General features: G+C 40.1%; 1 protein-coding gene across 1 annotated transcript in view; it reads left to right on the top strand.

Annotated features, from left to right (window-relative positions):
• The window catches only part of PNLIPRP3 (pancreatic lipase related protein 3), a 28,328-nt gene extending 8,792 nt beyond the window's left edge, over positions 1-19,536 (top strand). Inside the window, exons 5-12 of the mRNA XM_077877042.1 lie at positions 1,784-1,892; positions 5,850-5,969; positions 6,053-6,175; positions 9,736-9,854; positions 12,563-12,695; positions 14,845-14,956; positions 17,491-17,658; positions 17,914-19,536. Coding sequence (XP_077733168.1) covers positions 1,784-1,892; positions 5,850-5,969; positions 6,053-6,175; positions 9,736-9,854; positions 12,563-12,695; positions 14,845-14,956; positions 17,491-17,658; positions 17,914-17,977 — 948 coding nt within the window. The 3' untranslated portion in view covers positions 17,978-19,536. The remainder of the gene's footprint in view (positions 1-1,783; positions 1,893-5,849; positions 5,970-6,052; positions 6,176-9,735; positions 9,855-12,562; positions 12,696-14,844; positions 14,957-17,490; positions 17,659-17,913) is intronic.
• The last annotated feature ends 652 nt before the right edge of the window (positions 19,537-20,188 follow it).

The raw sequence follows: 20,188 nt of genomic DNA, 5'->3' as shown, positions 1-20,188 counted from the left end.
GGATATACCCAGAGACATTTATAAATCTCCAAATGCCCTCCCATTATACAAAGTAATTTCCCACCATAGAATGCAGTGAAGTAAAATCTAAAGATTTATGACGCTTTCAGACTCTTAAGGAGGAAGGCTCACTCATTCATTCAACAAATACTTTTCTCTGCGCTGGCTGTGGGCTAGGCACTGTTCTAGATGCTGAAGATCCGCAGTGAGTGAGAAAGTGTTTCTTCTTTCATAATGTGTGGAGACGGTTCCATAAAGAAGTCCAAGGCAATGGGATGGAGGGAGACTGGAGCAGCAGCTCACCTAGATGGGCAGCCAGGGGAGGTGATACTGGAATCCTGAGCACAAGGAGGAAGCAGCTGGAGAGGAATCAGGGAGCCAAGTACTCACCTGTGCCCCCACACTGCTTGTCTGCTCTTCCTGCTGTCAGGGGAGACCAGGGCAGCAGGAGGTACCTAGAATGGGTCCTTGCATTCAAAGGATGAAATCAGATTCATTTCCTCTTCAGAGAAAAACTTGTCCTAAGTTTTTGTGAATTTTTTCACTGATCCTGGAGCTTGGGCTGTGGGCTCTTCTAGGCCCAGGAAATAAAGAGCAGTGGCTTGTAGGAGAGGAAGTGTTTGCTGAACTGAAGGGGAAAGCACTTGCTGAGGTACATGTTCAGTGAATCAATGGGGACAGAGGAGGAGAAGGGGGAAGAGGGCTGATCTCAGATACCAGGCCATAAAGGAAGAAAGACAGAAAGAAAGCAGAGATTAAAAGGGGTCCTGACTCTGGGAAACAAAGGGTTGCAGAAGGGGAGGTGGGTGGGGGATGGGGTAACGGGGTGACTGGCATTAAGGCAGGCTCGTGAGGTGATGAGCATGGATGTTATACTATATGTTGGCAAATTGAATTTAAATTTAAATTTAAAAGAAAAGAAAAGAAAGAAAAGAAAAGAAAAGAAAAGAAAAGTAAAGAAAGAAAAGAAAAGAAAAGAAAAGAGAAAAGGAAAAATAATAAAAGGATGGCAGCAATGGAGGAAAGGGTCTCCTAATGACCAGGAGACATCCTGGGCAGCCATTGATGTGTAAATGAGTGAAAATACTTTTTTTTTTTTTTTTTTGAAAACACTCTTTAAAAAGCAGCACATAATATTGTTATTACTGGTGGGGAAAAAGGCGGAACATTTGATCAAATGACAAATTCATCCAAGTGAAGGCAACTGCTTGATTTTCACTGTTCTCATCAAGAGAACTCAAAGCTTAGATGAAACTTAAAAATGCTTGCTCTTATTTTCCTCTTTAAGTTGTGTGTGTGTGTGTGTGTGAACTCTTAAGCATATAGTCATTTTGTGAATATTCTTGAAAACTCCTCTTTGAAAACCGAAGTCAACCCAGACATGTGTAGAGTTGCCCTCAACTGGAGGAGATGGACACAGGTAAGATGGGTACCAGCCTGGGCACGACTATACTTGACCTGTGTTTGAAGTGTGCTGGGTCTCCAGAAGAATGGGCATGGGCTGGAAGCCACGGAGGCAGTGGCTGGGCTGTTCTATTCCTGAGGACCCTGAGGCCCCTTAGCACAGGGAGAAGATCCTGACAGGAGGCATTCCTCCAAGCCTGCCTGGTGCTTTCTCCTTCAGCCAGACAAGGGGGGATGTGGGGGTCACTTTGTCCGTTGACTAGTCCCCATCCTGTATATGAGAGGGACAAACATGTCAAGCATATGTCAAGAACATTTAAGCCATTTTTCCTGGTCTTCTAAAAATATTTGTTCTGTTTTCCTTTAAAAATCCTATCAGAAAAAATTTGGATATTCTCCTTCTAAAGTTCACTTGATTGGCCACAGCGTGGGAGCACATCTGGCTGGGGAAGCTGGGTCAAGGGTACCAGGCCTTGGAAGAATAACTGGTAAGCCCGCCTTGAATTTGCTTACACATTGGTCTACACTCAAAATCAATTATCTGCAGTGCCAAATTAAGTAGAGGAGGCAAATGTTAGGTAGGAGAAAATGAAATCCAACGAAACGTAGAAGTGTTTTCAAAGCCGGAGGGTGTAGATCTACAATTCTACAGAATGTTCACTGTGGCATTATCCATGGCAGCAAAGTAATAGAAGCTGACCACCCACCGGTACAGGATGGCTGAGGAATTGTGGTGCATGCCAGGCTTTGCAACTCCATACTTCTAATACAAAGAATGCAACAGAGCCACGCTGATGGTGCCGGAAGGATGTCCTTGACACATCTGGGTCGCCACTCACAGCGGATGCTGGCTATGTGGAACTGGTTTAAGGACTGTGCCATGCTGTTCCAGTTGCTAAAGTGTTTAATGTTATCCATGAATATACTGTTAAGTCTAAAAATTCATTGCAGGGGCGCCTCGGTGGCTGAGCGGGGTAAGTGTCTGCCTTGGGCTCCAGTCACGATCCTAGGGTCCTGGAATCAAGTCCCACGTCAGGCTCCCTTCTCAGGTGGGAGCCTGCTTCTCCCTCTCTCTCTGCCCCTCCCCCTGCTGGTGCGCTCTCTCTCTCGCTCTCTCTCTCTCTCAAATAAATAAATAAATATTGCAGAGAGTCAAGTATATATACTATGAATTAGCATTCACTGTGAATTAGATTTTCGAGAATGATCAATTATTCATATCCCTTCCCTGTATTCCGACTTCCAAACCAATTGAGTCAGATGGATGGAGACCAAAATATCAGCTCCAATATCAACAAGTTGGGCTGGCCTCTCTCTCCTCTGCATCCCCAACCAACATTCAGTCAACAGGTACCAGGCCTCCTGTCTGCTTTGCGCCTGTCTGTCCCTGGCCACAGTCCCAGCTCAGGCCCTCTTAATCACTTGCCTGGGTTTGGCCACTCCTGGCTAGTCCCCCAGCCCAAACCCCCACAAGTGCCACACCAAGTCATCATGTTTCCAAACACAGGCCACGTCACTCACTGCTGGAACTTTCCATTGCCCAAAGCTTCTAAATTCTCACATAAATGGTTTATGTTTCATCATGGTTTTTCATATTTCTGTGTCTTGGCAATGTTACTGCCCCTTGCCCTAAAAGGCCACTGTTCATCTTTCAAGATTTATTCTAAAGCTGCCTTCCTCAGGCAGAGTTAATTCTCTGTACTTCCCATATCCTTTGAAATATGCTTCTATTGTATCCAAAAATGCAACTCTTGTATTGCATGGTTATATATATATATGTGTGTGTGTATATATATATATATTCATTCATCTGTTTATTTTGATAGACTATGAACTACTAAGAAAATCTCCCTTACCACCACCCCTCCCCAAGCCTGGCACATAGTAGGTGCACATTTCCTATTGTTTAAAACAACAAACTGTAGTTCTGTGGACATATCTACACACATATACCTATGCTTTATTTTTTTTAAGAATTTTATTATTATTTTTAAATATTTATTTATTTATTTATTCACAGAGATACAGAGAGAGAGAGAGAGAGAGAGGCAGAGACACAGGCAGAGGGAGAAGCAGGCTCCATGCAGGGAGCCCGACGTGGGACTCGATCCCGGGTCTCCAGGATCACACCCCAGGCTGCAGGCGGCGTTAAATCGCTGTGCCATGGGGGCTGCCCTATACCTATGTTTTAAATTCAAATTTGAACTTGAAGTATTTTTTTCTAAAAAGAGTTCAGAACTCCAAATTACATGCAGAATGCTTTGCCTCTGCAGCCTCTTGGTATAGCAGACTTTTCCTGCTGAAAGCATCCTCTTTCTCCCAGCTCCCAAATCCCAACCCCAATGCCAGCCGACTGCCACCTTTCTTCTCTGGTACCATAAAATTGTGTTTTTATTCTGAAGTTGCTAGGTAGCAAAAATCCCCCTTTGCTCTAAGTTTTCAAGCACAGGGAAAAGGAGAAATGGGCATTTGTGAAGATGGGAGTTCCTGGGGCCTGAACGGCCTGTAAGCATTTCAGCCATAAATGAAAGGGAGGAACATTGCTGTTCATGTATTAAAAATTGTGCAGGGTTACCATAAATTTGTGAAGATTTTGTTTTTCTCAATTTTGACTTCAAAAATCATATACTATCAACTCCCAATTTTTCCTTCCGAGTGAATTATCCCATTGAGTAAATAGAAAACAATACATTTTTAGAGGCTCTCTGAAAGTCTGAAGATTGCTATTATTTGGATGTTGCAATCTATATTCCTTGTAATTGGTTGGTTTTTGAACAGTCATGTTCCTTGAATAACAAAGAACTAAAATTTCAAGAAAGAGATAGTAGCTTTATCAAAAAATCAGTTAAAAGCGAAATTAAATGATAGGTTTTAGGACATGCATAAGTTGAACCTTCTGTTGCTTTTCCTCCTGAGACATCCTAGAAGCACAAATGCAGGACCCCACTTCCCTGCTGTTTGCCTGTCCTCTGATCAATAGAGTCTGAGGTGTGTCTCCTATATTTGGATGCATCTCTTCAGGGCTCTTGACCTCATCAGAAGTTTGCAGTCAATCAGTGACTACACACTAAACAACCAAACAAACTTCCTGGAGTTGAAGATTGATTCTCTGACTGTTGTGTCTTGTAAGCCTGGTGCACAAACATTCACTTCTCACTCCTACCACATTTCCACAGGGGTCAGCTGCCACCCTGCTCTGAGTCCTCTCCACTCTGGGATCCAGTCTCCACTTTAAAGCAGAGGGATTTTGCTAAAATGTAAATCTCCCCTTTTGCAAACTTGTAAGAGCTTCGCATTCTTGCTTCGCAAGAGCAACCCAAACCGTTTTGCATGGTTCAGATTACATGTGGCTCCTGCTTATGATGCTATCTTTCTCTTCCATCCAATTCTAAAACTCTGTACATCAGCCCTTGAACACCAGTTACAGTTTCCCAGAAGTGCTTAACTGTCTCACCTGCAGGCCTCGAAGAGTCTCTTTCTCACCCCTGGCATGCTGCTGACCCCTCTTTACCCTGGCTGACTCTTCTGGTTCCTCAGGTCTCCACTCGCATTTCCCATCTCCAGCAGAAGCATGCCCCAATTTTCTAAGACTGTTTTCCTTGTTGCTTCCCTATGCTTGCATAATACCTATGCTTACCTCTGTCTCTGCACCGAGTGCACTGGATCAAGGTGCTTTCCCCATCAAACAGAAACCTCCTTAAGCACAAGACTAGGCCTTATTCCTTGTACCCAAATGCTGAACCTAATAATAGCGCTTGAAAAATAATTGTCAAATGTGAAAAATGAATGGACATGTGAATGGTCATAACATCCTGGAGACCTCTAGGTGTCTTACCTTTATCTTTATTAGATGTCTGAAAATGAGACAGTCGGCTGAAGGTCTAGACATTTGGGCTTTTAGTCCATTTTGCCTCCAATATATGGTGACCTTATCAAGTCACTTCGCTTCACTGGGTATCAGGCTTTTCATTTGTAATGGAATGAAGTGGAAATAAGTGAGCCATAGCTGAAAACTAAGTTTAAGTGTACTGCTTTGTCGATTGATGTTTACATATTGAAGAACTCTTATCTTTTACTTTTATCTATATTTTTGTATATAGATATTACTTTTGAGATCATCTGCAATCCATAACCTTAATTATGTATATGGTAATCTGTGTACAGACCCTAGAATTTGATTTTTTTTTCTGGCCTTGTTACTTGTTTTGACACTGTCTGGACACAGCCTTACTTGTATATAGGAATCTGACATTGTAATGTATAGACCTGCATGTATGTACTCAATTTATGTGTCTGTAATTTGTCTTGGGTGGTGTTGGACCTATATAAATCATAAAGGAAAGAATACCTTGCCCTCACCATCTATCTTCCAAAATAACCACACTATGAATGTGTTCTTGTATAGAACATGTCTTGGTTTAATGGGCGTTTATGCTTTTTCCCAGGATTGGACCCAGCCGGGCCATATTTCCATAATACTCCAAATGAAGTTAGGCTGGACCCCTCAGATGCCAACTTTGTTGATGTTATTCATACAAATGCAGTTCGATTGCTCTTTGAGTTTGGTAAGTTTTTAATACAAACGGAAACTACACTGAAGCATGGAAAAGAATTTTAGAAGAATTTATCCTGTTTTTATCTATTTCAGGTGCCGGAACTATTAATGCTTGTGGTCACCTTGACTTTTACCCTAACGGAGGGAAGCACATGCCAGGATGTGAAGACTTAATTACACCTTTATTTAGCTTTGATTTCAGTGCTTACAAGGAAGGTAAATGCTTCCTAAAATATAAAGCTGGCTACTATAACATTCACTTGGCTCCTGCCTTGGACAGGATCCATACTCTTTTGCACATAATATAATATAAAAATATATGGTAGTGCAAAACACAGTCACATGTAGAAAGCTCCCACCAGTTGTGAGCTCTGCAAGATCAGGGTCTGTGTCTTAGTTATCTTCGTATCCCCAGAGCCTATCCGAATATCTAGCATATTGTAGTCACTCAATATAAACAAGGAGGATATGTTCATTCATTCTGCAAGATGTATTGAGTGCCTACTATGTGCCAGGCATTATTCTGGGAACAGTAGATGTAGGAATGAATACAAAAGACAAACAAAACAAAACAAAACAAAAACAAACCTCCATACTGGCCAAGAAGGGTCTGACTCCCTCGCAGATTGGTGTGATCCTGAGAGACTCCCATGGTGTTGCACAAGTACGTTTTGTGACAGGCAATAAAATCTTGAGAACTCTTAAGTCCAAGGGACTTGCACCTGATCTCCCTGAGGATCTGTACCATTTGATTAAGAAAGCTGTTGCTGTTTGAAAGCATCTTGAGAGGAACAGAAAGAATAAGGATGCCAAATTCCGACTGATTCTGACTGAGAGCCGTATTCACCAATTGGCTCGATATTATAAGACCAAACGAGTCCTCCCCCCCAATTGGAAATATGAGTCATCCACAGCCTCTGCCCTGGTCGCATAAATTTGGCTATGTACTCAAGCAATAAAATCATTGTCTACTAGAAAAACAAAAAAACAAAAAACAACAACAAAAAACCCTCCATAATGGAGCTAATATTCTAATTTGCTGGAAAAACAATAATACAGTAAGAAGACAAAGCATAGAGTGAAATATGAAGTGTTGGTGATAATGGGGGTTGAGTGATGAAAGGAGATTTTTGATAGGGTGGCCAGGGAGTTCCTACTGAGAAGATGACCTTAAGGAATTAGCCAGGTGGCTACCTGGGAAAAAGGCATTCCAGGCCAGTGGTTGGGGGCAGCCAGTGTAAAGGGCCTGGGACAGGAGCCTACCTGGGAAGTTCATGGCAGTGAGGAGCCTACTGTGGCTGGAGTGAATTTAAAGGAGAGAGTAGTAGGCATGCAGTTAGAGAAGAGGCAGAGGGAGATAATACAGGGCTTTATGGACCACAGTAAAGATTTCAGCTTTTACTCAAGTGAGATGGGAGACATGGGAGGATTTGGAGCAGAAGAGAGATACGGTTTGACTTACTTTTTAACAGAATCACTATGGATCACACATTAATCACAAATTAAACAAACAGTATTTAACCCTTTATAATAGTTTCCAATGACAATACTATCTATAGAGCCCTGGTAATAAGACACCAAAAGTTATTATTTGGGAATTTCATTATTCTCTGGATCTACATATCATCATGATGTAAATAGTGAAACGTATAATACATAATACATAAATACATAATAATATAATGTATGGTGATATGGTAATAAATGGATGACCCTAAATATCTCACCATCTGATTCCACATGGTCAGAATATCTTGACGGTGTAATTATTGGATCTTCCAATTGGCTGCTGTAGTGAGAAGATACACAGATAATGACATTGAGAGTAGCTGGAATTTCCTCTCCTCTAGAGACAAATTGCAAAGTTTTAATATCTGTTCTGTAAAGTAAATGTGATTAGAAGTATCTGTTTGCGATGCCTATTGAAGAAAAGAAACAATAACTGGTAAATTACAGATACTCAAAATGAGAAAGCCAATTCCACCTAGAAGAGATGAACAAAATTCATTCCAATAAGACCTATTATAAAACTTATTTCTCTTCTTACTTTCTATGTTATGACTTAAAATCCTTTCTATTAGGATAAAATATAGATCATAAATTTCTTTATATAACTATGTACATACACAGAATGTTTGAAATTCTTAAAGAATTAATTCAAGTAAAATACATTGATCGTAAACTATCATTTTAAGACATAAAACTTCCTACAACTCTATTTAAAGTGTATGTATCATTCATTTTATGGTTTAGATGAGTTTGAAGACATTAAGATATTCTATTTTACATTATATTTATTACTAAGAAATCATTTACTTTAAAATTTATATTTCCCTATATGCTAATGAACCATCTTGTCTACATTACAATTAATTGTGAATATAAATCTGAATATAAAGAGACCTGATGTAAGAGATGTCCTCATTTAAAAAAAAAAAAAAAAGATGATGCCAATTATTGATCTCTGCTTTCTGAAGTTACCCTGTCTAAGTTATCTAATGGATGACAAACCATCATGGCTTACAAGAACAATGGTATTGCCCATTGTTCTGAGGTTCAAGATGCAATCAGAGTTCTGCAGAGACTTTGTTGTGAAATGTGAGTCATGTGATGGCATCCAGTTGGGAGCTGCGCCAGACTAAGCTGGGTGAGAGGGTTCAGCATGGTGTTCCACGTCTGTGGTCTTGGTTCTCCTTGTGAAGTGGCCTGTTATCCTTCAGGGCCTTTCTTCCCAGCCAGTTAAACAGGATTTCTTAACCAGACAAGCTGGATTCTAAGAAAGCGAGAGTGGATGCTAGAAAGTCTTTTAAGACTCTGAGGACCTAAACTTGCCCAAAGTCAATTCCTCCATGTTCTGTTGGCCAAAGCAAGTCACAGGCCTAGTTTATAATCCAGACTTGGGTAGGGGAGTGGGGAAAAAAAAAAAAGGCTCCCGGCTCTTGAAGGGAGGAAAGATAATCTGTTATTGCCAAGGGATAAGAACTTAAAAACAGTGATTCATTAGAGGTCACTCTGATAGTATAATGATCTACCACACATACTAAAACAAAATCTAGTTTCTCAAAAATCAAATGAGCTGTGTAGGGCATTGAAAGAATATTCTATGGCAGACATCAAAGATGTTGCTATACGAGATAAATAGCATAAATGACTAGAATACTATGATAACTTCAGAATGCAAAAATGTATTTAGATCTATCTTATTTATTATTGCAATAAGCCAAACTATTAGTGGCAAAAATAGCATGCCTGACAATGACAAAACTATCTTATCTTTAGCATTGTTTATAATACCTCTCACTTGTCACACCTTGAAGCTCAGTTGAAAGTGTGCATTGGTTAATGTTGCTGTTTTGTGATCAAATAGGAGGGAGTTCAGTCTTCCTGCAGAAACAGGGAGACAGAGAACTAATTGGTCTAAGGTAGAAATGCTGTATGCACAAGATATTGAAAAAGCTCTAAGTGCTTTAAAGCCCTAAGTCAAAGATCCAGGAAGTGTTGAAGATATTAGTATCAGAACAGAGTCATTTGCTTTGCATTTGTTTATTTACCCTGTTTGAATGTCCCTTGAGATTCACACAAAGAATTATTTGGTGCAAAGAAAATGATATGTGATAGTGATAAACGTTGTGTGGTGTCCAAGTCTACACACAAGACCTGGCTATCTAGACCTCCTAGGTTTTTTAAAGTCACTTATCTGAGAAATGGTTCATACTATTAGTTATTGGTTAATAGGTTTATTGGTATCAATCAATTATTGGAAATTGTTTTCACAGAGGTGGTTTCTTTCTTTGAGTGCAACCATGCCCGAAGTCATCGCTTTTATACTGAGAGCATTCTTAATCCTGATGCATTTATTGCTTATCCTTGTAGATCCTACAAATCGTTTAAAGTGGTAAGTAAAGTATTTTGCAGTGGAATTTAATTAATAAGTAATTTTTTGGACCATGATCAGCCAACTAAAAACTAGTGCTTTGAGTATGTGGCAAAAAAAAAAAAAAATGCATCTGCCATTTTGGGAAATAATAGATTCTTCCTCTGTGCAGAGTACTGAACTGTAGCTGGATTGCTGAAGGCTTTAAATAACTAAACCAACTATTTGTATTCTGGTTGTTTCAGCTCTTTTGAAGATTATATCCAATTTTGCTTTTGAGGCCATTTGTTATGCAGTAATTAGATGCTACTGTGTAACAGGCATAAGTCCAGAGCAAACATTTTTCTGTGTATATATTTTAAATGTCATCTTCAAAGATGCCCCAAGAAGCCTGAACCAATCAATAGCTACAACCAAACATATTACTATTTACTTGGAACATGAAAATTATTTTATTAAAATTTAATTATTTATACAGAGCAGAACTAAGGCATGGATAGCTCACAGGAGTTCCACACAGATCAATAAAGGATAAAATACCAAATCTGATTTTGCTTGAGTCATAAAGCACGCGGTGCCAGATCTGAGCTAAATGTATTTTTCATTTGGTTATCACTATGAAAAGGAGAAAGAAAATCTATTTTGTAGTGGGAAGTGGAAAGATTTTCCTTCTTATGCTTTACAGACCTAATTCCCTGTTTTATGAGGGTAGAAAAATGTGGGGTCTCCAGCTCAAGTGTATTGTAAGTAATAGCACTTTGTGAATAAGTGCAGGGTCGGGACAAGAATAAGCATTTCCCCCCTCTTACACAGCAAGGTGACTCGATGCCCTCAGGCCAACTTCTCCATCTCTGGAGCCAGTTGTTCTTACTCACAGCATGGCCTGGTGACCTGCCATGCTCAGGAAGCTTGGCAGCCAAACACTAGCACTTCCCCAATAACCTCCTTCTACGCCTCTTCCTCCTTCCAGCCCCAGATGCTGCTCTGTGTGGCTAAAGAGGATCTTGGCACTTACACTGAAGGCAGGTAGGAGAGGCCCTCAGAATCACAGTATATTCAGAGATAATGGGGCACAATTTGCGAAATGGGAGAAGCTTAGGCTCCTGTGCCACGTGGATGCTAAGTCTGGCTACAATCTAGAGAACATTGCATCAATTTCCTTGACGTGTTCTATTGTGCTTCTACCCAAACAGCCATAAAAAGGAAGTGAAATGAAATAAATAGAACAGAATAAAATAAAATAAAATAAAATAAAATAAAATAAAATAAATAAAATAAAATAAGATGAAGTAGGAATTCTAGAACCAGACTGTCCAATTCACATCCGTGTCCCCTCATTTACTAGACACCCATCATCGGACAAATTGTTTAACTGTTCCACATTTGGTTTCCTCATCTGTTAGATAGGGAGGCTAAAAGCACTGCAATAATAACGAGCTTGTGAGGATTAATTAGTTAAATGCACGTAAAGTGCTTAAAAATGCCTGGCATGTGGTAAGCATTTAATAAATATGAGCCCTTTTATTATTATTACAAATTTTTTCTTTGTTAAAAATAGAGTTTTACATGGGATATTTTACTATAATCCTAGCCTAAATGTTCATGGTTTATGAATCTGTTCAAAACCTAAAATAACAAATATTCAAACACAGCTACCCATATTTTTTAAAGTTAACATTTTGTTAGTGTCGCTTTAGATTTTAAAATATACAGTTCAAACTGAACTACCTTTCATTCCCTTCACACCCTCCCCCGAGGCAGGGTTTGAAATGAATCCTAAATGTATCAGATAAATAGTATTATACTGTATCTTTCTGAATTTGCTTTTTTGTTGTTGTTCAATTTTATAAATTTGAGATCTACATTGATATATGTAAATCTAATGTATTTATTTTATAGGCATCAGTCACAATGTATTTATTCATTTCTCTACCAATAAGCATTTTGGTTGTTTGCAGTTTTTGTTATTAAAAACAGTTCTGCAGTAAACACTTCTGTATGTCTGCTAGTGTGCTTGTGCAGAAGTTTGTTTATGTCATGTAATACAAGTGAAATTGTCAAAGCTTATGTGCATTTCTGTCTTTTTTTTTTTTAAAGATTTTATTCACTTAGAAAGAGAGAGAGTGCAAGCAGGGAAAGGAGCAGAGGGGAGAAGGACAAGTAGAGCTTGACACAGAGCTTGATCCCATGACCCCTAGTTCATGACCTGAGCTGAAATCAGGAGTCAGACACATACCCGACTGAGCCACCCAGGGGCCCCACACTTCTGTCTTTATTAGACATTACCAAATTGCTGTCTGCAATGTCTGTCTATTTACATTCCCATCAGGAGCAAATGAGAATCCTACACATGTCTTCACCACTACTTGATGTTGCAGATTGTTTTTATTTTTGCAAATCTGCTGAGTATAAAATTGTATGTTGTTTTAATTAGCACATTCCTGTCAACTAGTAATATTGAGCATCTTTTTACATAGTTATCGACTATTTGACTTTCCTCTTCTGTGGATTATCTATTCATAGCATTTACTCATTTTTCTAAGAGGCTATTTTTCCCCTCTCGGTTGTTTTTATTTTTATTTTTTTAACAGTCGGGCAACTTAGTCATTTTTAAATGCATATGCTTTATTTAAATTTCAAAGCTTTATTGTAGTTTAATAATGTAAAGAGTTTATCGAAGATCAACATTTCTAATTACGTTTCTAACTACCTCCTATTTTCTTTATCAGGGAAATTGCTTCCATTGTCCCAAAGAAGGTTGCCCAACAATGGGTCATTTTGCTGATAGATTTCACCTCAAAAATATGCAACCTAATAGATCATATTATTTTTTAAACACAGGGACTCTTTCCCCGTTTGCCCGTAAGTATTGTAGCTCTATTTTATTGTAATGCTTTAAGGTACTTATCTTTAAAAATTCAACAGTTTTTACTGAGTGTCTACTAAATGATGGGGCATTGGGCCAGACTCTGAGGATGCAGTGAGGAGCAAGACAGTGAGTTTAGACTAGTGGGGAGTTTCAATCCCAGGTCATAAATGTTCTGCTAGGAGACATGCAAAGGAGGGACTGCCACAAGTCAATGGAGCTTTCTGAGGGAAGGTGATTTCTAAGTAGATTCCTGAAAGATGAGTCCGTAGGAGAAGGAAATGAGAGCATTCCAGACAGAAGGAACTGCACACATCAGTGCCTAGAGGCAAGAGAGAGCTGAATCTGAGAGAAGAACACCTTATCAGGACTGTGGAGACCAGGAAGAGAGTAATATGAGATGAGGCAGGAGAAGTAAATTAAGTCAAATAATGAAATCATGTGTCATGTGGGGAGCTCGGACTTTATCTGTAAGCCCATGGAAAGCCTGAAAGGTCTTAAGATTATCAGGCTGGTTTCTTAAAAAGTCATTCTAGTTGCTGCACGAATTAGAAGGAGACAAGATGGAGGCAGAATGACCTGTTATGACAAGTGTTGCCTCACCACCATGTAACGTGATGGGTATGTTAACTAACCTTATAGTACTAATCATTTCACAATATATTGTTATAGGTATATCACGATGTACACCTACACAATGTTTACATCTCAATAAAGCTAGACAGAAAGGTAGGAGACAAGGAGAAAGTGCAGACATGGTTGGCTGATAGAAGCAAAATGGAACCTGGTGAATGGATTTGAGGGATGCAGAGAGTCGAGAAGTCAAGAATGATTCTGGCTAGGTGACTGATGTTCCATTCGCTGAACTTGATAACACAGGAAGAAAGGCTGGCTTGGAGGAAGTTGATGGGCTTGGTTTCTAACTTAGCAGGTTTTGAGATGCCTTGGGATGGGGGATGGGCATTCCCACAAGGCAGTCAGAGATATGGGCTACTGATGTGATCTACAGATAAAGATGTGAGACGTATACCTGTGTGTAGACAGCAATCAGGGCTGCGCAGGTGGATGATGTAATTACCCAAAAAATGTGAATCAAAGGAGAAGGGAGCAGAGAGAGAGAGCCTGCAAAGGAGACTGAGGAAAATCTCCATCTGTTTCAGACGGACAAGGGAAACAGGTGTGGAGAGCAGTAAAAGGAGTCATGAAAAAAAGACACATGAGGAAGGGAAGGACGCATACACTGCACCAAATATGCTAAGAAGTCAGATGAGATAGAGCCCGAGAGCTCATGGGATGAAGCACCAATTCCATCACGGGGAGTCTGGGGAGAGGGGTTTCAGTGGAGGGGGGGCAGTGAGGTAGGCTGAGGAGGGAAGGAGAACTCTGGCAACGATTAACTCAGGAATTGAAAATGCTCTCTGGTAGATATTTTCCCCTTTCAGACATTTTTCAAACAATTTTAGGAAGAATTGCGGTTTTGTTCAACGTGTTATTAAACATACAACAATTTCAGAATTCACAGTAAAAGATCTGTTTCGTTCCAGATTTTTCAAAGTGACACTTGGCCACTTGCAAGAGATTTCTTCTGTTAGGATTTGTGCTATCCCAGGCCTGTGCTAACTGGGTATTCTGAGCACATAGAGAGAGCGAGCGAGAGAGGAAGGGGCAACTCTCTTTGCCTCTCATTATAAAAGCACAGGCCCTCTTGCCTGATAGGTTTTCTAGATTTATTCTGGATTAGCTGCCAAACCAGAGCCAATAAAAACCTGGCTGTGCAAAGTATGTGTGCTGCAGAATACAAATGTAGTAGAAGAAAGAAAACACATACTTCCACTTTAAAAAGTCATAAAAATGCTTTGAAAAATTAAAGAATTTTCTTTAAAGACTATCGTGACACTATTTACTTTTGTAAAATGAAAACATACATTTATATGTATTTTTAAATGTAGTTTTAAACCAAATTCATGCAAGCTATATAAACTTGTACTTTTTCGTGAACCCAAACTACCTTGTTCAAGGCTGAAAGTTTTGTTCCCATCAAAGTGCCCAGGAGGTCATGCTTTTCTCATGTTTTCACCTCCTCATTTTCTCTCATTCTCTCTCTCTCTCTCTCTCTCTCTCTTATTTTTTTTCTTGCATTTCCAGGTTGGAGGCACAAATTATCTGTCAAACTTGATGGGAACAACGTCACTCAGGGGAGCATATTTCTCCGTGTAGGTGGAACAGCTGGCAAGATGGAAGAGTTCGTGATGGCCAGGTAGGCCAGTGCCAGACTAGAGAGTGGCAGGTGGCACAGTGCTGGGCACTCGGGCAGCCTGGCTCATTCATCAACTCCATCTTTTCCCAAAGCAGAATGCCACAGGCTGTCATGACATATTTGACTTTTCGCTTCTGGTTTTCCAGATATAAAATAGAAATCATAGGCTCTATTTTCTTTATGGCTCCACCTACAAACAGAAAGGTTAGAAAATGATGGCATAAAATTATAGATCCAGATAATAAAGCAAGCAGGCAATAAACAGATATTGTTAATCCAGTCCATTAACATTATACAGATTTTGTTTTAGGTTCCAATTACTTATGGAATAAAACATTTATATAAACAGCCAGATTTCTAATAAGCTGTCTGAATAGCATCCACATAGGACACATGTTGGAATAGTCAAAGGTGGGAATAATTCAGCAGAGACATTCACTGTGTACCTTTGGCTAAAGTCCCCTTTTCTCTTTTCTTTGGTCGCCCTTAGCATTTTTGTATCAGATTCCACTTACGTTGTTTAATTCTGAATCCATTTCTGAATTAACGTTATGCACACCAATTAGAGGCTGCCTTTTTGCAAACCAATGAATGGATTCGATTTTTGCCTCTTTGCTTTCCATCATCTTCAAAGAGTAGGCAAAGGCATGAAAAACAAGAGATTTCTGTGATTATTTTGACAGCCGAAGGATGCATTCGATTAATCATTCTGGCCAATTGTGCACCTCCCCTTCCCTCAGCGCACCTGCCTGATCTAACAGTTCAGTCTGTGATCCTCTGGACCCTGGTTCGTGCATATGCTCCAGCTGCCTTTCCAGCCTGGTCTCCCACCATCTGGCTTTTTCAGCTTCGGCTCAACTAGATTACCCTGATTGCAGGACCCAGCATTGACTAGATCTCATCCTTCCCTTTCTTCCCGGCTTCACTCATGCTGTTGCTCTGTTCCAATACCCTTCCCTGTCCTAGAATATCTCATTTCCACATGTTCTTCATGTCTCCATTAAGCTAGTTCTCAGAGAGCAGTTCAAAACAATCAATGGATCCCATACCTGTGGCTCTGAGGCCCACAGGATATTGCCTAAGGCTAGGCAATTTAAGCCTTGCAGAAAGGCCTCTGACCTGGGACAGGTGGGAACAAATAGGCAGTTCCCACCCTCCTAAAAATGTGTAAGAATATTTTGGGGTGCCTGAGTCAGGCTCAGTCAGTTGGGCATCCAACTCTTGGTTTCAGCTCAGGTCACGATTTCAGTGTCGTGAGATGGAGCCCCACTTGGGGCTCCACACTCAGTGGGAAGTCTGCTGGAGATTTTTTTCCCTCTGCTCCTCCCATGTGCTTACACTGGCACATGTGCTCTCTCAAATAAATAAATAAAATATTTTTAAAAATGTATAAGAATATTTTGACATCCCTGCATTTCTTTTGCGTATATGTAAGGAAGCTGTTTGTCATCCTGGTGCATAGCCATCTGATCCTGTTTTAGGAATAAGTCAGCATTTCCGATTCACAGGAGATGTCTCGTCTCCAAATGAAGTCAGATAAATGCATCTGCATGCTCTCTATTCCTATTTTTCAGTCAGGCGTCAAGAGTCTGGCCCCTCCCTGTGGATTATATTTTAGTCATGTGGGCTTCTAATGACACTGTTATGAAGGTCTGCACAATAGGTTCACCGAGTGAAGGCAGTTCAGGGAGCAATAGGGAGATTACCGCTAAGAAGCTGAAAGAAAATTGCCTTCTGGTAATTAAAGCAATTAATTCTATATGGAATGGAATAAGTCCCCAGAAATAGCAACATTCATTCATTCACTCAACAAACATTTAAATGCCCACTGTGTGGCAAGAATTGTTCTGATTGCTAGGAATACAGCCACAGGTCCTGTTCTGGTGGAGCTTTTCTTCCAGTGAGAGGAGCTAGACAATCAATGAACAATGGAAGAAGGAACCAGCAGGAATTGGGAAATCACATCTGGTATAATTTTGCCTTGGAAAAGAGATGCTTTATGCCTCATTTCTCTGTTTTATTGCCATGCTCACCAAAACATCTTTTGATAACTACTTTGGTTACACAGTTCTTTTCATCCAGATAAAGAAGTTATCAGGGAGAGAGTTGGAGGACATTTCAGTTAATAAAGAGAAAGCATTTCTCCATTGTGAACAGATAGATCAGTTTTCTGTGAATTTAGCTCCTCGTTGACAGTTTGATCATTTCCGGGTGTCAGTAAAATCTGGTTTCTGATACTATAAAGCCACGTCCAAGACCTTTCATTGTGGAGATCCAATCAAGATAATGCCTCTGTAGATATTCCACAACATCAACTAGTCAGGCTTCCCATTTACCTCACCCTTCCTTTCAAGCTTCAGAACCCTGCTATTCCAAGATGCTGATTGATGTGGACGAAAAGGTTAAATCTCTTGTAAGCAACTGCCAGCAGATATAACTCCCTTTTTCATGGTACACACAGATGTGGCTTCACTTCAGCATCAAGAATACCCAGTGTGAGCTTATGAATCTTTTTTTTTTTTCTCTATTTACAGTGGAACACTTAAGCCAGGCATGACTTATACAAAATTAATTGATGCAGACGTTAATGTTGGAAATGTTACAAATATGGAGTTCATTTGGAAGGAACATTTGTTTGGACGTTCTCAGAATAAGTTGGGAGCAGAAGTGGTGACAGATATATCTGGAAAATACGGATATGAGTAAGTAGTACTTTTTCTCTTGTATTTTCAAACAGAGTCTAAATTTTTAATAGTATTTAAAACTTAATTTGAAATTTGCAACTAGTATAAAAATTTGTACATCTTGAAGTCTTACAAAGAAAACTTATGTAAGAAATCAACATTATATTTGCAAAAGTGTTCATAAAATAATACTCATTAAACTAGATCAACCATGTCTCTTTTACTTCCTAGAGTCATATTAATATCCTTTTTATTCCCCTTAAAATTTTTCAGATCTACTTTCTGTAGCCAGGACATTATGGGACCCGATATTGCCCAGATCCTGAATCCATGCTAATCTCAGATACAGTCTTGATGGATTTGTTTAATGGGAGCAGCGAAAGAAAGAATCTCCTTCTAGTTGGTATCTGAACCACACTTGGCCTTGGTGAATGAAATAGAAAAATACAGTTGTTACTGTTTTCTATATAGAATGTTTTTCTCATTGATAAACTTTGTAAGTGCCTTGAAAACAGACTGAGTCCTAGGACAGGGTACAGTATGGTAACTGTTAGAATCTGGATATTGGTGACAAAATAAAGCCTTGTTGGAATTTTCCTGAATGAGAGGAGGCGATGCCAAAGCGTGATGGTATAAATTCACTGCGTAAAAGTTGGACTCTGTCTGGTTGAGTACTTGAAGTACATATTGAATATCTCCAGGTAGCATAATCATTGTCCTGAAGTGATTTAAAAAATATTTATGATGTTGTTAAATCCTGCTAAGACCAATCATGGCTCCCGTTCGTGCTATGTAGGTGATGATAACCCTGTGGGTTGATATGTCTATGTATTAATAATGAAAACCGATGAGTGTACTTTCGTATTTCCAAGATGCTCCTTGGTCTTCAGATATGTGTGAAGGGGGGCTTATCTGTGACTGTCCAACAGTTAGCAAAAGGCCCTGAGGATCATCAGCCCCCTTCTCTAGAAGCACCCCTGCCTTGAGAGAATTATTCCTCTCTGGGCCTTGAAAGCCCCATTACAAATTTGCATTTTGCCTAAAGGCACTGTCTCATTTGTAAAGCACTTGACTATCCCTTTGTGTTTGCGGTAGTTGTACTGTAATATTTAAGTATGTCAATTTTTTAAAACCTTGCTTCAATTTTTTTGTAATCCAGTTGTCCTTATCCAGTTCAAATCAAAGATGACTTTTTATTTGTTCTATTTTCTAATGGATTTAGTGTTTAGCCCACAACACTGCACTATAAATGTTGTTGAAAAGAAATGATGACAGATCCTTTGCAGAAGTTTTCTTGATTCTACTTGGTGCCCTGCTGCCAAATGAACCTCAAGAAGAGGCCCCTGGATGTTCTTGAGCTTGTGTTGGGGCAGAAATCGGAGATCCAAGTGGCATGGCTCTTTCTCATTTGAGGACGAGACTCAACGGAAGGAGGAAAGGAGATGTGGACATATTTTGGCATGATCTGGCTGATTGTCTGCTGTCTGGTAGGCCTGTCCACCCTGGGCCTCGGCCCGCCCAGGAGCAGGGGTCCCATGAGCAGCCCCGTGGGAGGGTCTGAGTCCTCCTGAGTGATAGTATGGCAGCCCCAGTTTCTCAGCAACCTGGTGGTGGAGTCAGCCCCAGGCCTCCGGGGTCAGGAAAGTTTCCTGTGCAAGCAACTGTCCTGACCCTGCACTGTTCTCTGCTCGGCCTTTCTGGATTTTTTGGAAAAGGGCTTGGCCACCAGCGGGAAGAATTATGGATCAAGAAGCAGCATTAGGCTCTGTGAGTCCTGGCCTGCCTCCTTGCCCAAGAGGCCTCTTGGCTGGCTCTTTCTAAGCTTGAAAAAGACAAATGAGAGTCAATTAACTTCTGGAAACCTATTTTAATAAAACACAAACTTTTTGTTCCATAGATCTTACTATCTGTTCTTTTTTTTCTTCTTCTTTGCATTGTAAGAATGTTGCGGGAATGAAAAATTGTGCATGGAGTATCTAGGCAAGGGAGTTCTGAAAGTTTAGAATGACGACATTGTTTTCCTTGTGTATTGTTCCCTAAGAAAGCACTAAAAAATGATGTCCTTTCTCCCTGAGTGCCCTGCACTATAGTAACTTAGTATTTGGAGGCAGCAGATGTTGGAGCAAGGACTGTTAGGAAATTCTACTCCTTGAATGGTCTGCCATTTATGGTGAGAGTGAGCCATTAGGCCTCCTCCACCCCTCATTGCCAGTAATTTGCTGATGTCTTGTCATCATATCACCCCAAATGCTCAGCTCCAAACTTGTTGGCATGAGCGTCCCATTCTCTGATCACAACTCTGTCCCTTCAGGCTCCCCAGTGACATTCTCAGACATCCTGGCTTCTGATCTATTTCCATTACCCATCTAGTTTCTCTAAATCCACCAACCAACCCAATTTCCTTTCACACCCAGCTTAAGCTGGATGGTAATTAGGTCAATAATAATGCCTAAAATGCCTAAACACCACTTTTCTCTCTCTTTCTTTTTGTACCCTGTTAAGTAAAACTTCTACCTGAGAGCACCCAATGATCCCTTTCTCTAGGCCA

The sequence above is a fragment of the Canis aureus genome, chromosome 29, assembly GCF_053574225.1.
Source record: "Canis aureus isolate CA01 chromosome 29, VMU_Caureus_v.1.0, whole genome shotgun sequence".
Classification (NCBI taxonomy): Eukaryota; Metazoa; Chordata; class Mammalia; order Carnivora; family Canidae; genus Canis; species Canis aureus.
Note: the sequence above shows the minus strand (reverse complement) of the source record. Positions and strands in the feature narration are given on the sequence as shown.